General features: G+C 45.3%; 1 protein-coding gene across 1 annotated transcript; it reads right to left on the reverse strand.

Annotated features, from left to right (window-relative positions):
• Positions 1-11,257: 11,257 nt before the first annotated feature.
• Positions 11,258-15,651, reverse strand: LOC139234093 (galactoside alpha-(1,2)-fucosyltransferase 2-like). Its single transcript, XM_070865021.1, has 2 exons — positions 15,607-15,651; positions 11,258-12,367 (listed from the first exon to the last, which is right to left on the reverse strand). Exons 1-2 carry the CDS (start codon positions 15,649-15,651, stop codon positions 11,258-11,260), a joined length of 1,155 nt encoding a protein of 384 aa, XP_070721122.1.
• Between the last annotated feature and the right edge of the window lie 3,434 nt (positions 15,652-19,085).

Genomic DNA, 19,085 nt, shown 5'->3' on the forward strand with positions numbered 1-19,085 from the left:
GGAGAGTTAAGAAATCAGCGCAGGTAGGTACATCGGAGGCCATTCGGCCTGAGATAGGGGCGGGAAGGGAACCGGAGAGGACCTGCACCTAAAGCATCAAGACTTACAAAGCACTAAACCTTGCAAACAAAAAGTAATAAGCATTCAATAACAAATAAAAATTAGAAGTAAGTCCTACCTTCATCTTAAAACTCAGCCTGGGAAGGCAGCGGGCCGGCTGGTGCGGGAGGCCACTCGGCCAGGGCTAGGGGTGGGAGCGATTGGCATCGGGATTCAATGCGGCATCTGTATTCCACGGAGAGAGAAAGAGGTTGGGCTGCAAATGAACGGGAGGGGGGCGGCTGGTGGTAGGGGGTGGGGGTGTGGGGGGTGGAGTGGTGGGAGGAGGAGAGCGAGTGAACGCGGCATCTGTGGGGAGAGAGAGAGAGGCTGGGCCGATTGCCAAATTTCGGCACTACTGCGCATGTACGGACATCGCGACACGACTCCAATGCGCATGTGCAGACGACCCAGCATTGTTTTCAGCGCAGGACGCCAGCTCCACACCCGACTCGACTGGCCACGCTGCGTGACCACAGGGAGGAGGCCGGACAGCGGCCAAAGTGGGGAGGAATTTTTTCTGAACGGAGAAAAGCGGCGCATCTCTGGTAAGTGCGCCGAAAAAAGGGGTGGGCCAGTATTGAGCCCTTAGTGAGGAGTGCACTTCACCAAAGAGACAATAGGGGAGCTATGCTGCCCAGTACACGACCTGCAGCCAAGATGACTGACATTTCTGCCTGTAGCTGTGAAAGAAATGTCCGCTGAATGATTAAGGAAATTAAAAAGAAACCCTGGATTACTCAAAAAGCAGAATTTGGTCAAAAGTATTAACAGCAAGGATAGAACAGAGAATTGTTAACGTAACAGCTTAGAAGGCTAAATCTAACAATGTACTTTTGCTGCGATAAGTTTGATTTTTTAAAATTTGTTTCTGGGATGTGGGCGTCGCTGGCAAGGCCTGCATTTATTACGCATCCCTAATTGCTCTTGAGAAGGTGGTGGTAAGCCCCCTTCTTGAACCGCTGCAGTCCGTGTGGTGAAGGTGCCCCCACAGTGCTGTTAGGGAGGGTGTTCCAGGATTTTGACCCAGCGACGATGAAGGAACGGCGATATATTGCCAAGTCAGGATGGTGTGTGACTTGGAGGGAAACGTGGACATGGGAGTGTTCCCATGTGCCTGCTGCAGTCACGGGTTTGGGAGGTGCTGCCGAAGAAGCCTTGGTGAGATGCTGCGGTGCATTTTGTAGATGGTGCACATTGCAGCCACGGTACGCCGGTGGTGGAGGGAGTGGATGTTTAAGGTGTTGGATAGGATGCCAACCAAGCGGGCTGCTTTGTCCTGGATGGTTTCCTAGACCTGCTCTTGTTGCCACAGTATTTACATGGTTGGTCCAGTTAAGTTTCTGGTCAATGGTGACCCCCAGGATGTTGATGGTAGGGGATTCAGCGATGGTAATGCCGTTGAATGTCAAGGGGCGGTGGTTAGATGCTCGCTTGTTGGAGATAGTCATGAATTATGGATGCTTCTGGCTTATAACAGAAAATCCTCAGATTTGAAATGAATTTCTCTGTTAAGAATGGCTTCAGATGATGGTGAGAAAAAGAGTTGAGAAAGATCTCTGCCCACTCTCCCGGTATTGCAACATTCCATCATTTAAAGTCTGAAATGCTAGCATGGGCAAGATTTATGCTGTATTTATTTCACAATACTGTCACCAAAAGAACCACCAGTTCAGAAGCTGTACTACAAAGTAAATGGGGTGGCAAGGCTTCCTCCAGGAGTTGGAATGTCATCTAAATAGTGGTTTTCATCAGAGCCACCAACAGCGAATACACTGCCCTGAAAACATATGCTGGCCACAGGTAGATGTTTTCTGGCCACAGGTAGGTGTCTTTTTTGTCACTTGCTGGCCGCTACAGCTATTTGGAATGTCTGATAGCTGTAATAAAAGCAACTTCAGTGACTTGTTTTGGTCTCTAATTGATGACCACAATATTGTGCAAGTGTAGGTAAATACATTTGCAAGCTTCAAATGTCAATCCCAGTACACCAGCAACATTGAAAAAATTGGCATTGCGCAAGGAAGCATTTTGATCCATGACGAGTTGCCTCAGAAATGGACCCATTGGATATGTGATAATAATGTGTCTTCAAGAAAGAGGCTGTCTGGACTTTCTTAACCTAAAATATCTCTTGCATAAAGCTTTTGAAGTTCTAAGTGCCTTGGCAAAGTGAAGAAAATTTTGAGTTCTTGTAAGATTTGTTTCGTTTTGAGCATTTAGTGGACAATTTATATCTTGCCTATTTTGCCCAGGTTTTGTTTTCTGTGGAGCTGCTGTTGCAGATTTATGATCTAGGTTAAAGTTCCATAAGTTGGTCTAACATGGTAACCATTTCCAGAAAATAGGTTTGGTAATATACACTGCAATATGTGTGCGCACTAGGTCCATGCAGCAGAGCTGGTTTCCAGTCGTCTTGGTTAATCCTTGCCACTGGACCAAGACCTAGCTCTAAAAAGCCCATGTGGTGTGCAATGGCCATAACACGTTAAAAAAATCCACGCACAGGCATCTTCCACCCTTCAAGATTTAGTTTGAGACCTGGAATTTTAGTTCCTTCATTGAAACACCTGTGAACTTTTTGACATGGAAGCAAGTCACCCTCGATTCGAGGGACTGCCTGTGATGATGATGATGTTGGAGATGGTCATTGCCTGGCACTTGTGTTCCGTGAATGTTACTTCCCACTTATCAGCCCAAGCCTGAACGTTGTCTAGGTCTTGTTGCATGTGGGCATAGACTGCTTCATTACCTGAGGAGTTGCGAATGGAACAGAACACTGTGCAATCATCAGCGAACATCCCCACTTCTGACCTGCTACTCATTCTCTAACCCTGTTCTCCCTCATATAGTTATCCAGCTTACCCTTAAATGAATCACTGCTATTCACCTCAACTACTCCTTGTGGCAATGAGTTGCACACTCGGAACACTCTCTGGGAAAATAAGTTTCTCCCAAGTCCCTATTTAATTTATTAGCGACGATCTTATATTTATGGCTCCTAGTTTTGGTCTCCCACATAAGTGGAAACTTCTTCTCTACCTCGATCCTATCAAACCCTTTCATAACCTTAAAGACCTCAGCTTCAGGTCATCCCTCTGCTTTCTTTTTTCTAGAGAAAAGAGCCCCAGACTGTTCAATCTTTCCTTACATGTATAACGACCCAGTTCTAATATCCTCCTTGGAAATCTATTTTGCACCTTCTCCAGTGCCTCGATAACCTTTTTATAATATGGAGACCAGAACTGTGCACAGTACTCCAAGTGTGGTCTAACCAAGGCTCTATACAAGTTTAACATAACTTCTCTGCTTTTCAATTCTATCCCTTCAGAAATGAACCCCAGTGCTTAGCTTGCTTTAATTTAATGACCTTATTAACCTGTGTTTCTAATTCAAGTGATTTGTGTATCTGTCCCCCTAGATTTCTTTGCTTCTCTACCCCATTTAGACTCTTACTTTCGAGGCCAACAGCAGCCCTCAGGTTACTCATTAAAGGACACTGTGAAGGGTGCGATCGGGAACGGGGCGATCCAGTCAGGATGAAGAGTAACCAGGTCGGGAGGGAAGATGATCGAGTCAGGAGGGAGGATAATTGGTTTGGCAGAAGTTGGGTAGCGATGATCAGACAGGATGGGTAATGGGCAGAAGTCAGGATCGGGCAGGATGTAGGCCGGGATTGGTGGGGGCAGAGGCCGAGACCGGGAGAGCTGATATCACCCTTCCTGTGAGAGGCTGACAAATATCAGCAATTACAAACATTAATTTCTGGAATTGCTGGTAGGATAATGTGTATTTATTCACAAACATGTCAGAACACATTTCTCAGATACAAATCCCATGGCAATCAGTACAAATTACTGTGAATCAAATTACAAATTTACTGAAAGATGTCAACACAGCAACATATATCTGTACAGGAGTAGTTGTACATTTAGATAAAATTATGAAATGATTTCCACAGAACTTGTGCTAGTAATTCAAACAAATGTGAGAAGTCAAGTACAAATAAGTCAGAATTTCCCATTCTACCCTGGATCATTACATCAGTCCATTCAATGATGCCTTTGCTCATTTATAGGAGCAGGACATAAACATTGAACAATTACATCAATTGTGTCAGACATCATTATATTACCTAACAGAGAAGCTGCGATTGATTATACTGTAATAAAGGTTTAATGTTCTGGGTGCAGTCTAAAGTTGAGTGATATTTGTGGCAGTAATTATAGTAAAGATTTCACCATAATATAGCAGCAACGACTGATTACTGGGCCCAAGTAGCCCCCACATTTAGAAGGTGCGGCGACTTTTTAGAACCAAAAACCGTGCCTAAAAGTTACTGAGGAATTCTCCCTGCTCCGGAGAACATCTTCGGCCTTGGCGTAACGCACCACATCCAGTGGGGGGGGCGGAGCCAGGTCCCGGCACTGAAAACAGTGCCGGGACCTCTGCACATGCGTGCTAGAGTGTGCGCGCATGTGCAGTAGCTCCTCACCCCCGAATCTCTGCAGGCTGTGTGGGAGGGGCCCGAAGCACGCCATCCCTAGCCCTGGCAGAATGGTCTCCCTCATCGGCGGCCAGAGTGTGCTCTGCAGGCTGTGTCATCTGATTGTTTTCTTCCCTTCATGTCAAAAGATGATTTGATTCCTTGCAGCCTTGGATTAGGGGATTTACAGATTAGAAACACTTTTTATGAAAATTAAGATGGAACTTTGGCCTAAGGCATGCGAAGGAACTTGTCGATTTAGCTCAAATTTTCTTAGTTACAGGGAGTGTTTGAATTCTTGGCTGAGTGAAGTTTCACAATTCAAAGGAGCTCGTTCCCATTATTTCAGTGAGGTTGCAGACAATGTAGGATTTCTGCAATTTTAGCTGACACGGGCTCGATGGGCTCTGCAGGCTGTGTGGGAGGGGCCCGAAGCACGCGGCCCCTAGCCCAGGCCAAATGGGCTCCCCCGCCGCGACCTGCAAGGGAACAATGGCTGATGTAAAAGAACGTTTACAAGCTGGCAAATAAGGGCTTGACCCCATCGCAGATTGGTGTGATCCGAAGGGATTCCCATGGTGTTGCCCAGGTGTGTTTTGTTACTGGGAACAAGATCCTCAGGATACTGAATTCCAAGGGGCTGACTCCAGACCTTCCAGTGGATTTGTACCATTTGATCAAGAGGGAACTTCCACCTCCCCCCTCCTCTCTCCCCCCTCCTCCCTCCCCCCTCCTCCTCTCTCCCCCTCCTCTCTCTCCCCCCTCCTCTCTCTCCCCCTCCTCCTCTCTCTCCCCCTCTCCTCTCCCCCCTCCTTCCCCACTCTCCTCCTCTCTCCCCCTCCTCCCCTCCCCCTCCTCTCTCCTCCTCCTCTCTCCCCCCTCCTCACTCCCCCCTCCTTCTCCCCTCCCCCTCCTCTCTCTCCCCCCTCCTCTCTCCACCCTTCTCCTCTCTTCCCCCCTCCTCGTCTCTCCCCCCCCTCCTCTTTCCCCTCCTTCCCTCTCTCCCCCCCTCCACCCCCCCTTCACCGATGCCGCGTTGAGGATAGCCTCCCGGTGTGCGTCTTACTGCCCCGAGCCCTGGCCGAATGGGCTCCTTCATCAGCAGCCCGCTGCCTTCCCTTCACATAAAGGTAGGACTTCTATTTTTTATTTGTTATTGAATGATTGGTTGCTTATTACTTTGGTCTTGGTGCTTTAGGTGCAGGGTTCATTCTGTTTTTTATTTGTTAATTAATTATTATTTTTTGTGCTTTGTTTAGTGCTTTGTAAGTCTTGATGCAGGTCCTCTCAGCTTCCTTGTATTTTTTATTTGTTACTGAATGCTTATTTTTTTGCTTTGTTTAGTGCTTGGTGCTTTAAATGTACTTATGCTTCTTTAATGTTGTTGTGAAGGTGATTAGTGCTTTGGAAAATCCTCTAACTTCCCTCCCCCCCCCCCTTTCTCTGGCTATCTGCGCTGATTTCTTAAGTCTCTGCAACGTTTTTCTGAGTGTACAAAAGTGGACACATATGCTGGCATAAGTTTGTTTGGAGTAACTTTTTGCTGGCTAAACTTGCTTAAATGGCCAAAACAGGCGTAAATGGCTGGTAACGCTCACTTTTGAAAAAAAAATTGAACTAAAAAGAAACTGAACTAAAACTGGAGCAAATTAAATGGGGAGGATTGCGATTTTTAAGATACTCCAAAAAAAACTAGTTGCACCCAAAAAATAGGAGCAACTCCTGAGGAAACTTGGGCCCAATGTCTCAGCTTTTCTCTTCATTTTCATTGTACTGGTGTCATTATTGGTGACAAAAGTAGAATGTTTGTCTAGTCAGGCTCGTATATCTAAATAGTTTGAAAAAGCTATGACAATTCAATTTTAAAATGTAAGTTTAGAACTAACCAATAGAAAATCACCGGTTGCATATTCGCAGTGTGCTGCTGTTTCCTGGTAACATTGGATCGCAGAATCGCCCCTTAAATTAAAACATGAACAACCACAGATCGCCAGGCTGCAGGGAACCACTTATGTTCATTCGGAATTGGGATAAAGCCGAGTTGAATTGTTCACTATGTGGGTTATAATGGGTGTCGGGTGGTTGAATCCCAGATAATGTGAGTTTAATTTCTCATTGGTATTCCATGGATTGTTTCCATGCAGCTCTGATTTGATTTTGTGAGTGTCTCAGAGATTGTTTCATCGCAGCGGATTGACCCAGCACTGTCTTCAAGGGAATATAAAGATATAAGATAGGAGAATATGGAGTTCAGAAGAATGAGAGGGGATCTCATAGAAACATTTAAAATTCTGACGGGTTTAGACAGGTTAGATGCAGGAAGAATGTTCCCAATGTTGGGGAAGTCCAGAACCAGGGGTCACAGTCTAAGGATAAGGGGTAAGCCATTTAGGACCGAGATGAGGAGAAACTTCTTCACCCAGAGAGTGGTGAACCTGTGGAATTCTCTACCACAGAAAGTTGTTGAGCCAATTCACTAAATATATTCAAAAAGAGAGTTAGCTGTAGTCCTTACTACTAGGGGGATCAAGGGGTATGGCGAGAAAGCAGGAATGGGGTACTGAGGTTGCATGTTCAGCCATGAACTCATTGAATGGCGGTGCAGGCTCAAAGGGCCGAATGGCCTACTCTTGCACCTATTTTCTATGTTTCTATATGTTTCTAATATCAGTTCTAATGGTGAAAATGAACAGGTATTTGGATTGCATCAAACTCCGGGGGCATTTGGGATTTACACATTCCATGGATCACAAAATTAACACTGGGACCCTCACTCATTTCCTGAACATGACAACTTGCTATAGCTGCGCGCTGACACTGATTTCACATGTGATTGCCATCAAAACTAGATCCCAACCCCTGTTCAGCTCCCCTTTCTCTGGCTCCAACAGAGGGCACGGACACTAATATCAGGCAGAACAAAGATGAAAGTCTTGATAAAGAGTCACCATTTTTGCTGTGCCAAGCATGTCAGAAGTCTACATCCCGTGTGACTTAGATAGTGACTTTGAGGGGACTTCACTGAGAAGAAGTGAGGAAGAGCAGATGAAAGGTGGCAAGGAAGGCCAAGAGATGAGCTATCTGGAGAGCCAACTCATATCCTAGTTCTGCTAAAGAGGACAGAGATGCAGACTTCAAGGGCCCAACATTTAAAAAAAGGATACTTTCAGTGCATCAGCTATTACCGCAGGCATTGGAATGTCTTTCTGGGAGCTTCAAAACACATTGGATTGTATGGTGCAGTTCACTACCCATTTGTGTGGGGTTCTCACATTAAAACTCTGCAGGAAGCCTTCAAGTGTGTGGTCACTTTGGGGCTGTTTGTAGCTGAGCTCCCCATGCTAGAGCATGTGTTGCCAGTAACAAATCACAGGTCCTGAGAAATCTCCACTTCAGATTCCCACTAACTAACGTGGACAAAATGAAATAAGCAACAACAACTACTTGTATTTATATAGCACCTTTAACGTAGTGAAATGTCCCAATGCACTTCACAGGAGTATTATGAGACAAATCACTTGACACCGAGCCACATAAGGAGAAATTAGAGCAAGTAAGCTAATGCTTGGTCAAAGAGGTAGGTTTTGAGGAACGTCTTAAAGGAGGAAAGAGAGGTAGAGAGGTTTAGGTAGGGAATTCCAGAGTTTGGGGCCTAGGCAACAGAAGGCACGGCCACCAATGGTGGAGCGATTATAATCAGGGTGCTCAAAAGGGCAGAATTAGAGGAGCGCAGATATCTTGGGGAGTTGTGGCACTGCAGGAGGTTACAGAGATAGGGAGGAGGCGAGGCCATGGAGGGATTTGAAAACAAGCTTGAGAATTTTGAAATCAATTATTAATTGTAGCCTATTAAGCATTATTAATTGTAGGTTAATGTTGGTATTATGTAACCGTTAGTCAATGCACGGAAATTCTTGAATAATCATGCTTTTAAACTAATGTAATATGCTTTGGGCAGACTCGGTTAGATTTTAAAATGGTAGAAAGAGGCATTGGGTCTGCTTGAGCAAATATTAAAAATTCAGACTCCTATCAGGCCTGCTAGCAGAGCGACAGTCAGTCTGTGAGAAAAGCTGAGAGAATTAATGGAATTCCAGAGGCTGAGATAGGAGACAGGGACTGTAGGATTGTTATGAATTACATGATGTTTTATGAATAATGTACTCGTGATATTGTTGAAGTACATTAGTGTTCAACATTAGTCATCAAAACTATACTGCATTGTTGAATTTTGGTACAGCGATTTTATCAATTGTGTAAGATCATTTTCACCTTTAACACATGGGTGGTAAACTGGCAGAGCGGATCGCCTGCCCATTATAGAACCTTCCCGATCTTTATTCCTATTCGTTCCTATAATGAGTAGATAAGCCACTCTACCAGTATTCCACCCAAGTGATGAAGGTGAAATAGTTTTTTTTAGGAGTGGCTTATTGCAAGGCTGTAGATTTTGAATGATTGAGGAATCAATAGGAAAGGTTAATAAATATTATGTTATGAAGCATTCTTTTCATATCAAAGGGCAGATGTTCTCACTGTGTGCGACTCTGGTGATATTGCATTGCTGATAATGATGGTGTGATAATGAGGTTTTGCAGCCTCGCATTTTTACAGACATGTAACATAAGATAATGGACCAGAAATTGCTGCAATGGGTTTGATGGAGAACGACTTTAATCGGACTTTATGCTCACCATTGCCATCGCACTATATATCGCGCCGCAATTTGCTGGAACGTTGATCCGATAAAGTAGCGACAATATAAATGTTGCATCTAGGATCTCATGAACATCGTGCTCAATGGCTTATCTCCTCAACCAGTTGAAGAGAATGACAAAGAAAAAAAGAATGAAAGATAGAGAAGGGGAATAGGGTGAATTAGACTCAAAGTAAATATACAGAGACAGAAAGAGGAATAAGGAGAGGGAAAGACATATAGTGGATTAAGAGAGAGAAAATAGAGGCAGAAAGGACAAGTAAGAGAAAAATTAAAAGAACAAGCAGAAGAAGAGGGATTTATCACCCAGTTGTGTTTGTGAATTGCTGCATTGGTCCTTGAGAAGTGCATGAAAGAAAGACTTGCATTTATATAATGCTTTTCATGACCTCAGGACGTCCCAAAGTGCTTTACAGTCAATGAAGTGTCATCACTGTTGTAATGTCAGAAATACGGAAGCCAATTTGGGCACAGCAAGCTCCCACTAACAGCAATATCAAATGACCAGATAATCTGTTTTTTTAGTGATGTTGATTGAGGGATAAATATTGATCAGGGCACCAGGGAAAACTCCCCTGCTCTTGTTCAAAATAGTGACATGGGATCTATTACATGAGTGTGGAGACAGGGCCTCGGTTTAATGTCTCATCCAAAAAACGGCACCTCCGACAGTGCAGTACTCCCTCGAGTGTCAGCCTAGATTTTTGTGCTTAAGTCTCTGGAGTGGGACCTGAACTCACATCCTTCTGAATCAGAGGCGAGAGTGCTACCCACTGAGCCACAGCTGGCACTTAAGGAATGGAAGAGTAGATGTGTGAAATATGCAAACATTCTTGACCCAGGAAGTATAGAACCGGCATGATTAGGAACAGTGGAACACTCAATGGGTATGCCATTGAACTGTTCTCATAGATATATAGGAATATTGGATTTGCTAGATGAGAAAAGACCAAGGCCCATTTGGTTAACCTACTACCATCCTGGTTGATGCATGATGTAATAATAATGGAGTTGTTGACTAATCAGAGCAAACAATCTCTATTAATTAGACTACCATCGACCCAGAAATTATACTCAGAAGACCCCAGTGGTGGAGTGCTTTGGGAACCATAGGTTCAAAGTTACCTTTTTCCTCCAAAGTATACGATACTTACCACATGTCATGTCTCAAATTATTCATATACCTTATCTCAAAATGCTATTTTCTGAAATAAATATAGCTCATTTGCATTTGAATGAGTGAACTTCTTCTGAGTGTTGAAACAGCTTTGCGTTCTGAAAATGATTGCCTTCCGCCACTAACAGGAGTGTGGATGGCAAGACTGGGACAAAAGTACTGACAAGACAGATAACAAGAATAAAAACCCTCTAGGAACAATTCACCACCTGCTGGAGTGAGACTCCACAGCTTCATTGGTTCCTTTCTGAGCCTCCAAGGTTGAGTATCATGTCAGAACCATAAATCACAATTAACAGTATTCTTTACAACAATAATGAACAGAATTAAATGGCTGCAGCAGGAATAAATCATCATAACGTAAATTCAACAACTTTCCGATCGTCATTAAATTCAATGAGGAGTTCACGGCCAGAAGGGAGTTTGATCAGCTTTTTTTGGCTATGCTAATGGCGGAGTGACACAAATCATCCAGCAACTTGCGGAAAAATGGAACTCATGGTGTATCTCTTACTCTGCAAATTTCTGGGTTTTTTTATAAATTAATAATGTTGAGGGATATTAAAGCATCATTCTAATGCCTTGACTTTGCAACAATTTCTGGCCTTAAAATCAAGATAATAAAGTCTGACTTGTACCCGGTGACTTGGATAGGAAACCCTTAACATACAGATGCTGTCCTGTCCAGGAGCTCAAATTGATGTTTCTAATATAAAAAAAAATAATTAAATACAAAGGACTTACAATTAAGGAGCTTTGCAGACTGCAGGATCTGTAGTTACTGGGCTGATTTTGAAGCATTCTGGAGCAGAAGAGGTGAGAGATCAGCAGGAATTCCAATCCATTGAGGTAAGAATGCTGCCTCGTACTTAAATAATTTTAGAAAATTTGATTCAGGCAAAGTATAGTTCGTGAGGAAAATTGTCTCCCCACCAGCCAGGTAACCAGCCCAGTAACCAAATGTCCCTATTGTCATTATAGTGTGATTACAATGAGCAAGGATAGAAAAGTCTTGAGCTACACTGGATTCTTTTGGGTCATCTGAAAAGAAAACATCACCTTTAGAATCATTAATGTTCTTCTTACACCAATCCATTCCATTACTTGTCACTGCAAAAACAACATCCTTGTACTTATTCCTGAAGTAAGCCATTGCATTTTCTAAATATTTCTTATCCGCTACAACTCCTTTCCAAACATTTGGCATGACATTTACGTAATCTCCTCTTCGAACATGAACACCAACATATGTCACATTCTTTCGCTCTCCCCGAATGCGTCTAAGGATTACATTTGTCTGTTCTGTAATAAAGTCATGAAAGGTGAACTCACGGAGGATTTCCTCACGGATATGATGATAGAAGGTCCAGGAACATGGGTATCCTGAGAGCTTAACATAGTCTCCTGAAATATTAAGGTACTGATCATCCATCCAATCATGGAGATAATAATTCTTCCAATCTATTCTTTCAATCACACTTTGATGGAGGGTGGGAAGGGTAGTTTTGAAGATAGGGGACAGGTAATTGGCCATGGAAGGCAACATGTATGCTGGATGACCATTCAATTTTGCCAATGCATATAATGTTGCATACTCCCCCATCTGGTTGCCAAGTCGCCCAATAGAGTTAATTGTCCAAATTCCTTTTGTAGTCGACGTCTCCTTTTTGGAGTATTTCTCTGTTTCTCTTTTCAATGTGATGGTTGCATTTTGAAGACATTTGGTTGGTTTGTTATCATATCTTAGCTGATAACTGTACATTATGGAAGTTAATGTTACTGAAAAGAATAAGAAAAAGATCAGACTTTTCTTGCTTTTCCAAACACAATTTCTGCTCAAAAGATCCATTTGCATAAAGTCTTCACGTTGTGATTTTATGATTCCTTCCTCAATTTAGGTAGGGGATTCTGAAAGTTCAAAAATATAAGCCACAAAGATCAGTCGTACAGAATCAGTGATGAATTTGAACAATTCTTCAAAATTTGCTGAAGTATCATTTCTTTTTGAGAATGCTGTTTTGAGAAATACATAGAAGATATTATTAGTGTAATTGTTGGCATAACAACTTGATGCAGACAGACATAAAATAATAGGATAGATGGGTAATGAAAATTAAACATCATGATTGGCATCACAGGAAGACTTGGAGAGAACCACTGAGTTGCTACCCGTAACATGTGAATGACATAGGCTTGCAGAGTCCCAGATTTGTTATCTATTAGCTGTGGCAGTAATAAGAGGTCCCATTCAATCATGAGAAATTCAAGGTTCTTGCTCTATGTCCATCATGAACTGGGTTGCGTCTGCTCTTAGTCATTTCACATAGGATCCTACCAAAGTATTTACAGCACAAAAACTGGCCATTCGACTCACCAGGTCTGATGCGTTCATAATAAAGGATAAAACTGAGTACTATGTACAATGAGCAAGTGTGACCTTAGCTCCTTTAATAAGATTCCAAATTGCAGGTACCTTGTGGATGACCTGCTTATATACCGTGCTCCCAAGGGATGCTGGGATCTCTTGGGACTCCAACAGGTAGGCCTCTGGTGGTAGTGTAATACAGGTTGCAAGGGGTTAAATACATAACATCACTCCCCCGTAAAGTCAATAGTACACTTCTTTACAAAGTGAGACGATCTGGGGCTTTTAGCTCCCCTGTCGATCATCTCGGTACAAATGCGGGTAATTCAAAGGTTGTGGGTGGGTTGGTCAGTTCTTCACTGGGCTGCTGGGCAGCCGGCCTTGCCGGGCTGCTGGGGATGATGAGTTCGGCTTCGTGGTCAACTGTGATGTCAGTTGCCACTTGTGTGTCTGTTGGAGGGTCAAAGTTGGTGGTGTCTTCTTCGGGTTGTTCATAGCTGTTTGTGAACCGCAATTTGATTTGGTCCAAATGTTTTCTGCACGTTAGTCCATTGGCCAGTTTGACCTGAATCACCCTACTCCCCTGTTTGGCTATGACCGTGCCAGCGAACCATTTGGGACCATGTCCATAATTGAGCACAAACACAGGCTCCTCGACCTCAATATCGCGTGACAGATTTGCGCGATCATGGTACGCACTTTGTTGATGCCGCCTGCCCTCCACGTGATCATGGAGATCAGGGTGGACAAGAGAGAGCCTTGTTTTGAGCGCCCTTTTCATGAGCAGCTCAGCTGGGGACCCCGGTGAGTGAGTGGGGTCTGGTGCGGTAGCTGAGCAGCACTCGGGATAGTCGGGTCTGCAAGGAGCTTTCTGACACGCGTTTCAAGCTTTGCTTAATGTTCTGAACTGCTCGTTCTGCCTGGCCATTGGATGCGGGTTTGAATGGGGCAGATGTGATGCGCTTGATCCCATTGCGGGTCATGAATTCCTTGAATTCAGCACTGGTGAAACACGGCCCATTGCCGCTGACTAAGACATCAGGCAGGCCGTATGTGGCAAACATAGCTTGTAGGCTTTCAATAGTGGCCGTGGACGTGCTTACAGACATTATTGCACATTCAATCCATTTTGAGTAAGCGTCCACGACAACCAAGAACATTTTTCCTAGAAATCGGCCCGCATAGTCCACGTGGATCCTCGACCATGGTTTGGAGGACCACGACCACAAACTTGGCGGCGCCTCTCTGGGTGCATTGCTCAGCTGAGAGCAAGTGTTGCACTGGCGCACGCATGACTCTAAATCTAAGCCTATGCCAGGCCACCACACATGGGATCTAGCTATGGCTTTAATCATAATGCCTGGGTGGGTGCTGTGCAGTTCACAAGTAAACATATCTCTGCCTTTCTTGGGCAAGACCACGGGATTGCCCCACAACAGACAGTCCGCCTTCAGGGACATTTCGTCTTTGCGCCTGTGGAACGGCTTAATTGCCTCCTGCATCTCCGCTGGAAAACTGGACCAGCTCCCATGGAGGACACAGTTTTTTACGAAGGACAGTAAAGGATCCTGGCTGGTCCAGGTCCTGATCTGGCAGGCCGTAACGAGGGACTTTTAATTTTCGAATGCATCCATTAGCATGAGCAAGTCTACAGCGTGAGCACCCATCCTTGGATGTGGGCAGAGGCATTGGTGTTAATCCCTTTGCTCTCAGAGAACAGCGATGTGAGCGGTTTGTGGTCAGTTTCAAGCTCAAACTTGAGGCCAAATAAGTACTGGTGCATTTTCTTTACCCCGTAAACGCACGCCAGAGCCTCTTTTTCAATCATGCTGTAGGCCCTTTTTGCCTTGGAGAAACTCCTGGATGCATAAGCGACTGGTTGCAAAATCCCCGATTCGTTAGCCTGTTGTAACACACACCCGACCCCATATGACGATACATTGCAAGCTAGCACTAATCGTTTACAAGGGTTATATAAGACAAGCAGTTTGTTTGAACACAACAGAGTCCTTGCTTTCTTAAAGGCAGCCTCTTGTGAATTCCCCCATACCCAGTCGTCTCCCTTGCGCTGTAGCACATGTACGGGTTCTAGCAGGGTGCTTAACCCAGGTAGGAAATTACCGAAATAGTTAAGGAGTCCCAGGAACGACCGCAGCTCCGTCACGTTCTGTGGTCTCGGCACGTTCTTGATGGCCTCTGTCTTGGCGTCGGTGGGTCTGATGTCGCCTGCCGCGATTCTTCTTCCCAAGATCTCGACCTCCTGCACCAGGAAAACACACTTCAAGCATTTCAAACTGAGTCCCACGTGATCCAACCGACTAAGAATCTCTTCCAGATTCTTCAAATGCTCAATGGTGTCCCGACCTGTAACCAGTATGTCATCCTGGAAAAGCACAGTGCGAGGAACCGACTTTAGCAGGCTCTCCATGCTCCTTTGGAAGATTGGCGCAGCCGACTGAATCCCGAACGGGCATCTTTTATCGATGAACAGACCTTTGTGCTTGTTGATGCAGGTGAGGCCTTTCAAGACTCCTGCAGCTCCTGCGTCATGTAGGCCGATGTCAGGTCCAGCTTGGTGAATGTCTTCCCTCCAGCCAGGGTCGCAAATAGGTCATCTGCCTTGGGTAGTGGGTACTGATCCTGTAGCGAAAAATGGTTAATTGTTACTTTATAGTCCTCACAAATTCTGACTGTGCCATCCTCTTTAAGTACCGGGACAATCGGACTGGCCCACTCATTGAATTCCGCCGGTGCGATAATACCTTCTCGCTGCAGCCGTCCAGCTCAATTTCCACTTTCTCACGCATCGTATACGGTACCGCCCGTGCCTTGTGGTGGATGGGTCGCGTACTGGGAACCAAATGGATCTGCACTTTTGCCCTCGAGAAGTTTCCAATGCCTGGCTCGAACAACGATGGAAACCTGCTCAGAACTTGGGCACATGAGGCGTCGTCGACAGACGAAAGTGCTCGGATGTCATCCCAGTTCCAGCGGATTTTTCCCAGCCAGCTTCTGCCTAACAATGTGGGGCCATCCCCTGGCATAATCCACAGCGGGAGTTCATGTACTGCTCCATCATAGGAGATTTGACTTCTGCACTGCCAATTACAGGGATCAGTTCCTTGATTTAAGTCCTTAGTTTGGTGTGAATGCGGCTGAGCTTGGGCCTGTGTGCCTTGTTGCCCCACAGCCAGTCGAAAACCTTTTTACTCATTATGGACTGACTCGCACCCGTGTCCAGTTCCATAGATACTGGAATTCCGTTCAGTTCAACTTTCAACATTATTGGTGGACATTTCGTGGTGAATGTGTGTACCCCGTACGCTTCTGCATTCTCGGTATGAGGCTCCAATTCAGCTTGATCCACAGTGGATCGATCTTCCTCTGCAACATGGTGGTTTACATGGTTTGCAGCTCGCCTGCACATTCGCTGGAGGTGTCCCATTGTTCTGCAACCGTTGCACGCATAGTGCTTGAAGCGGCATTGATGGGGCTGGTGATCACCTCCACAGCAAGGTGTTAACAGCCTCGCATTAACGATTGATGGCGGACTCTGGGTCAACTGAGGTCGTGCAGCAGCAGTCGGCGTGTACATTCTGCCATGTACATTTCTGCTCGAAAACGACGTTACTTTGTGCACAGTACTGGCCATAACTTCTTTACTTTGCGAAATTTGTTTGGTGTTGTCGCTGGTGGTCATAAATGCCTGGGCTATGTTACGGCTTTATTTAGACTTGGAGTTTCAACAGTCAACAGTTTCCGAAGGATTACCTCATGGCCAATGCCCAGTACAAAAAAGTCTCTAAGCATTTGTTCTAGGAATCCCTCAAATTTGCAATGTTCTGCGAGGTGCCTTAGTTCAGCGACATAGCTCGCCACTTCCTGGCCCTCCGACCGTTGACACGTGTAGAACCAATACCTCGCCATCAAAACGCTTTCCTTAGGATTTAGGTGCTCCCGGACCAACATACACAATTCTTCATAGGACTTAGCTGTTGGTTTTACCAGAGCTTGGAGATTCTTCATGAGGCCATAGGTTGTTGCTCCACAAGCAGTTAAGAGGATTGCCCTTTGTTTGGCAGCATTTTCATCCCCTTCCAGTTCGTTGGCCACAAATTATTTGTCGAGTCTCTCCACGAAGGCCTTCCAATCATCCCCTTCTGAGAACTTCTCCAGGATACCAACTGTTCTTTGCATTTTCGCGCGGTTGTTCGCTACCTCGTTGCCAATTGATGCGTTCATAATAAAGGATAAAACTGAGTACTGTTTACAATGAGCAAGTGTGACCTTAGCTCCTTTAATAAGATTCCAAAGTGCAGGTACCTCGTGGGTGGCCTGCTTATATACCGTGCTCCCAAGGGATGCTGGGATCCCTTGGGACTCCAACAAGTAGGCCCTCTGGTGGTGGTGTAATACAGTTTGCAAGGGGTTAAATACATAACAAGGTTCATGCCGGTTTTTAAGCTCCACACAAGCCTCCTTGCACCCTTCTTCATCTAACCCCATCCACATATCCTTACACTCCTTTCTCCCTCATGTTTTTATGCAGATTCCTCTTAAATGCATCGATGCTATTCGCCTCAACTACTCCTTGTGGTAGTGAGTTCCATATCTTAACCACTCTCTGGGTAAATAAGTTTCTCCGGAATTCTCTACTGGATTTATTAGTGACTATCTTATATTTTTGGCCCTTAGCAAGTGGAACATCTTATCTACATCTTCCCTATCAAACCCTTTCATAATCTTAAAGACCCCCATCAGGTTACCGCTCAGTCTGCTTGTTTCTTTCCCAGCCTGTTCAATCTTCAATAGATATCTCAGTTCTGGTATCATTCCAGTAAATCTTTTTTGCACCTTCTCCAGTGCCTCTATATCTTTTGTTGGATGTTGGAGACCAGGGGACCGAAATTCGGTATGGCCATGGGATGCAAAGTTTTAAAAGGTCAATTTAACGCCCGGCGAGATGGCCTGCAAAATTGTAGGAAATTGGGCATTTTTCCATCAGAAATGCAGCGGAGGTGCTAATGGCATCAGTGGGGCGCAGCAGGGGCGTTATTACTGGGGATGATAATGAGGCTGTTGTTCATTCTAGTTCTTAAAGGGGATGTCGTTTCTGGCAGTACCTGGGCATTCTCATCATTTCTTCAGTTGACTGAGTTGCAAGGAAGGTTTACGGTGGCTGCTTCAAGAACCTTATGCAAGGAGCACTCGATTCAGTGACCTGGCATTGGAGACATTGGTGGGGGCAGTTGAGGGTTGGAGGGAGGTACTATTCCCTCCATCTGGGAGAAGGCCAACTCCACAGGTTTCCAGGCCCATGTGGGCAGAAGTGGCTGCGGAGGTGTTGGGCAGCGAAAAATTCAACAACCTCACTCAGGTGATCAAAATGAATACATGTTTCAACAACTCTTACCTACCAACCTCGGAGCCTCTGTCTGTGCACACTCTGCAAACCAGAACTTAACCCAGCAGGCAAACACTAACCATGTGTGCCGACACATAGTCATAGCCTCATTTCATGCCGTTCCTACATTCACAGCTATTTAACCATGGCAGGCATATCTTCCACATACATAACTGGACTCTTACTCACACAGCTTCCTTTCTTTTGCAGGACGAGATAGCACACAACAGGATGCAGCAGCAGTAGGCTGGCGGGGGGGGAAGCTGAACTACACCAGCTTTCCAACCTGGAGAAGCGAGTGCTGCGGCTCATTGGCCCGCAGGTGGTGGACCCTATGGCCGCCGGTGAAGTCGAGCCCGCTGGGGGCAACAATGGTATCTTTATCACCTTTCCTCATCCCACTTCTCCGTTAAACCTGAAGGCCTTATCATTTTCCACCTCCTCATTCTGTCTGCGTTCCTTGCTCCATTCCTGCCCCACTGCCGTCAACCGTAACATGATTCTTGTGGCATTTATGCTTTCGGAGAATGCGCCAGCAATTGAGCAGCCTGTGCCTGAGCCTCCCCAACCCAGTCACGAGGGAGAAGAAGAGGGGGCGGAGGAGGAGCCAAGCTCTGCATCACTGCTTCTCTCACCCGCAGGCACCAGCTCAGATACTGGCGCTATGTGGTTATTAGAGGTTATTTTAGGACACTATGCACTGGGACCTAACGGGCAACAACAGGGTCAATGGGAAAGGGAAGCTTGGGAGCCATCTTCCCAGAGGGTGAGTTCACACGTGAGTTCTGCTGCACAGAACTCAGATGAGGACCTCGATGGTGGGCGTGCACACAAAGG

This window comes from Pristiophorus japonicus, chromosome 21, assembly GCF_044704955.1.
Source record: "Pristiophorus japonicus isolate sPriJap1 chromosome 21, sPriJap1.hap1, whole genome shotgun sequence".
In the NCBI taxonomy this organism is placed as follows: domain Eukaryota; kingdom Metazoa; phylum Chordata; class Chondrichthyes; family Pristiophoridae; genus Pristiophorus; species Pristiophorus japonicus.

What these genes read in the sequence shown, in the direction of transcription:
- LOC139234093 (XM_070865021.1), bottom strand. Translation starts at nt 15,651, where the DNA reads ATGCGTGAGAAAGTGGAAATTGAGCTGGACGGCTGCAGCGAGAAG. An exon ending in TGGACGGCTGCAGCGAGAAG is followed by an intron (nt 12,368 to 15,606) that starts GTATTATCGCAC and finishes ACCTAAATTGAG; the next exon opens with GAAGGAATCATAAAATCACA.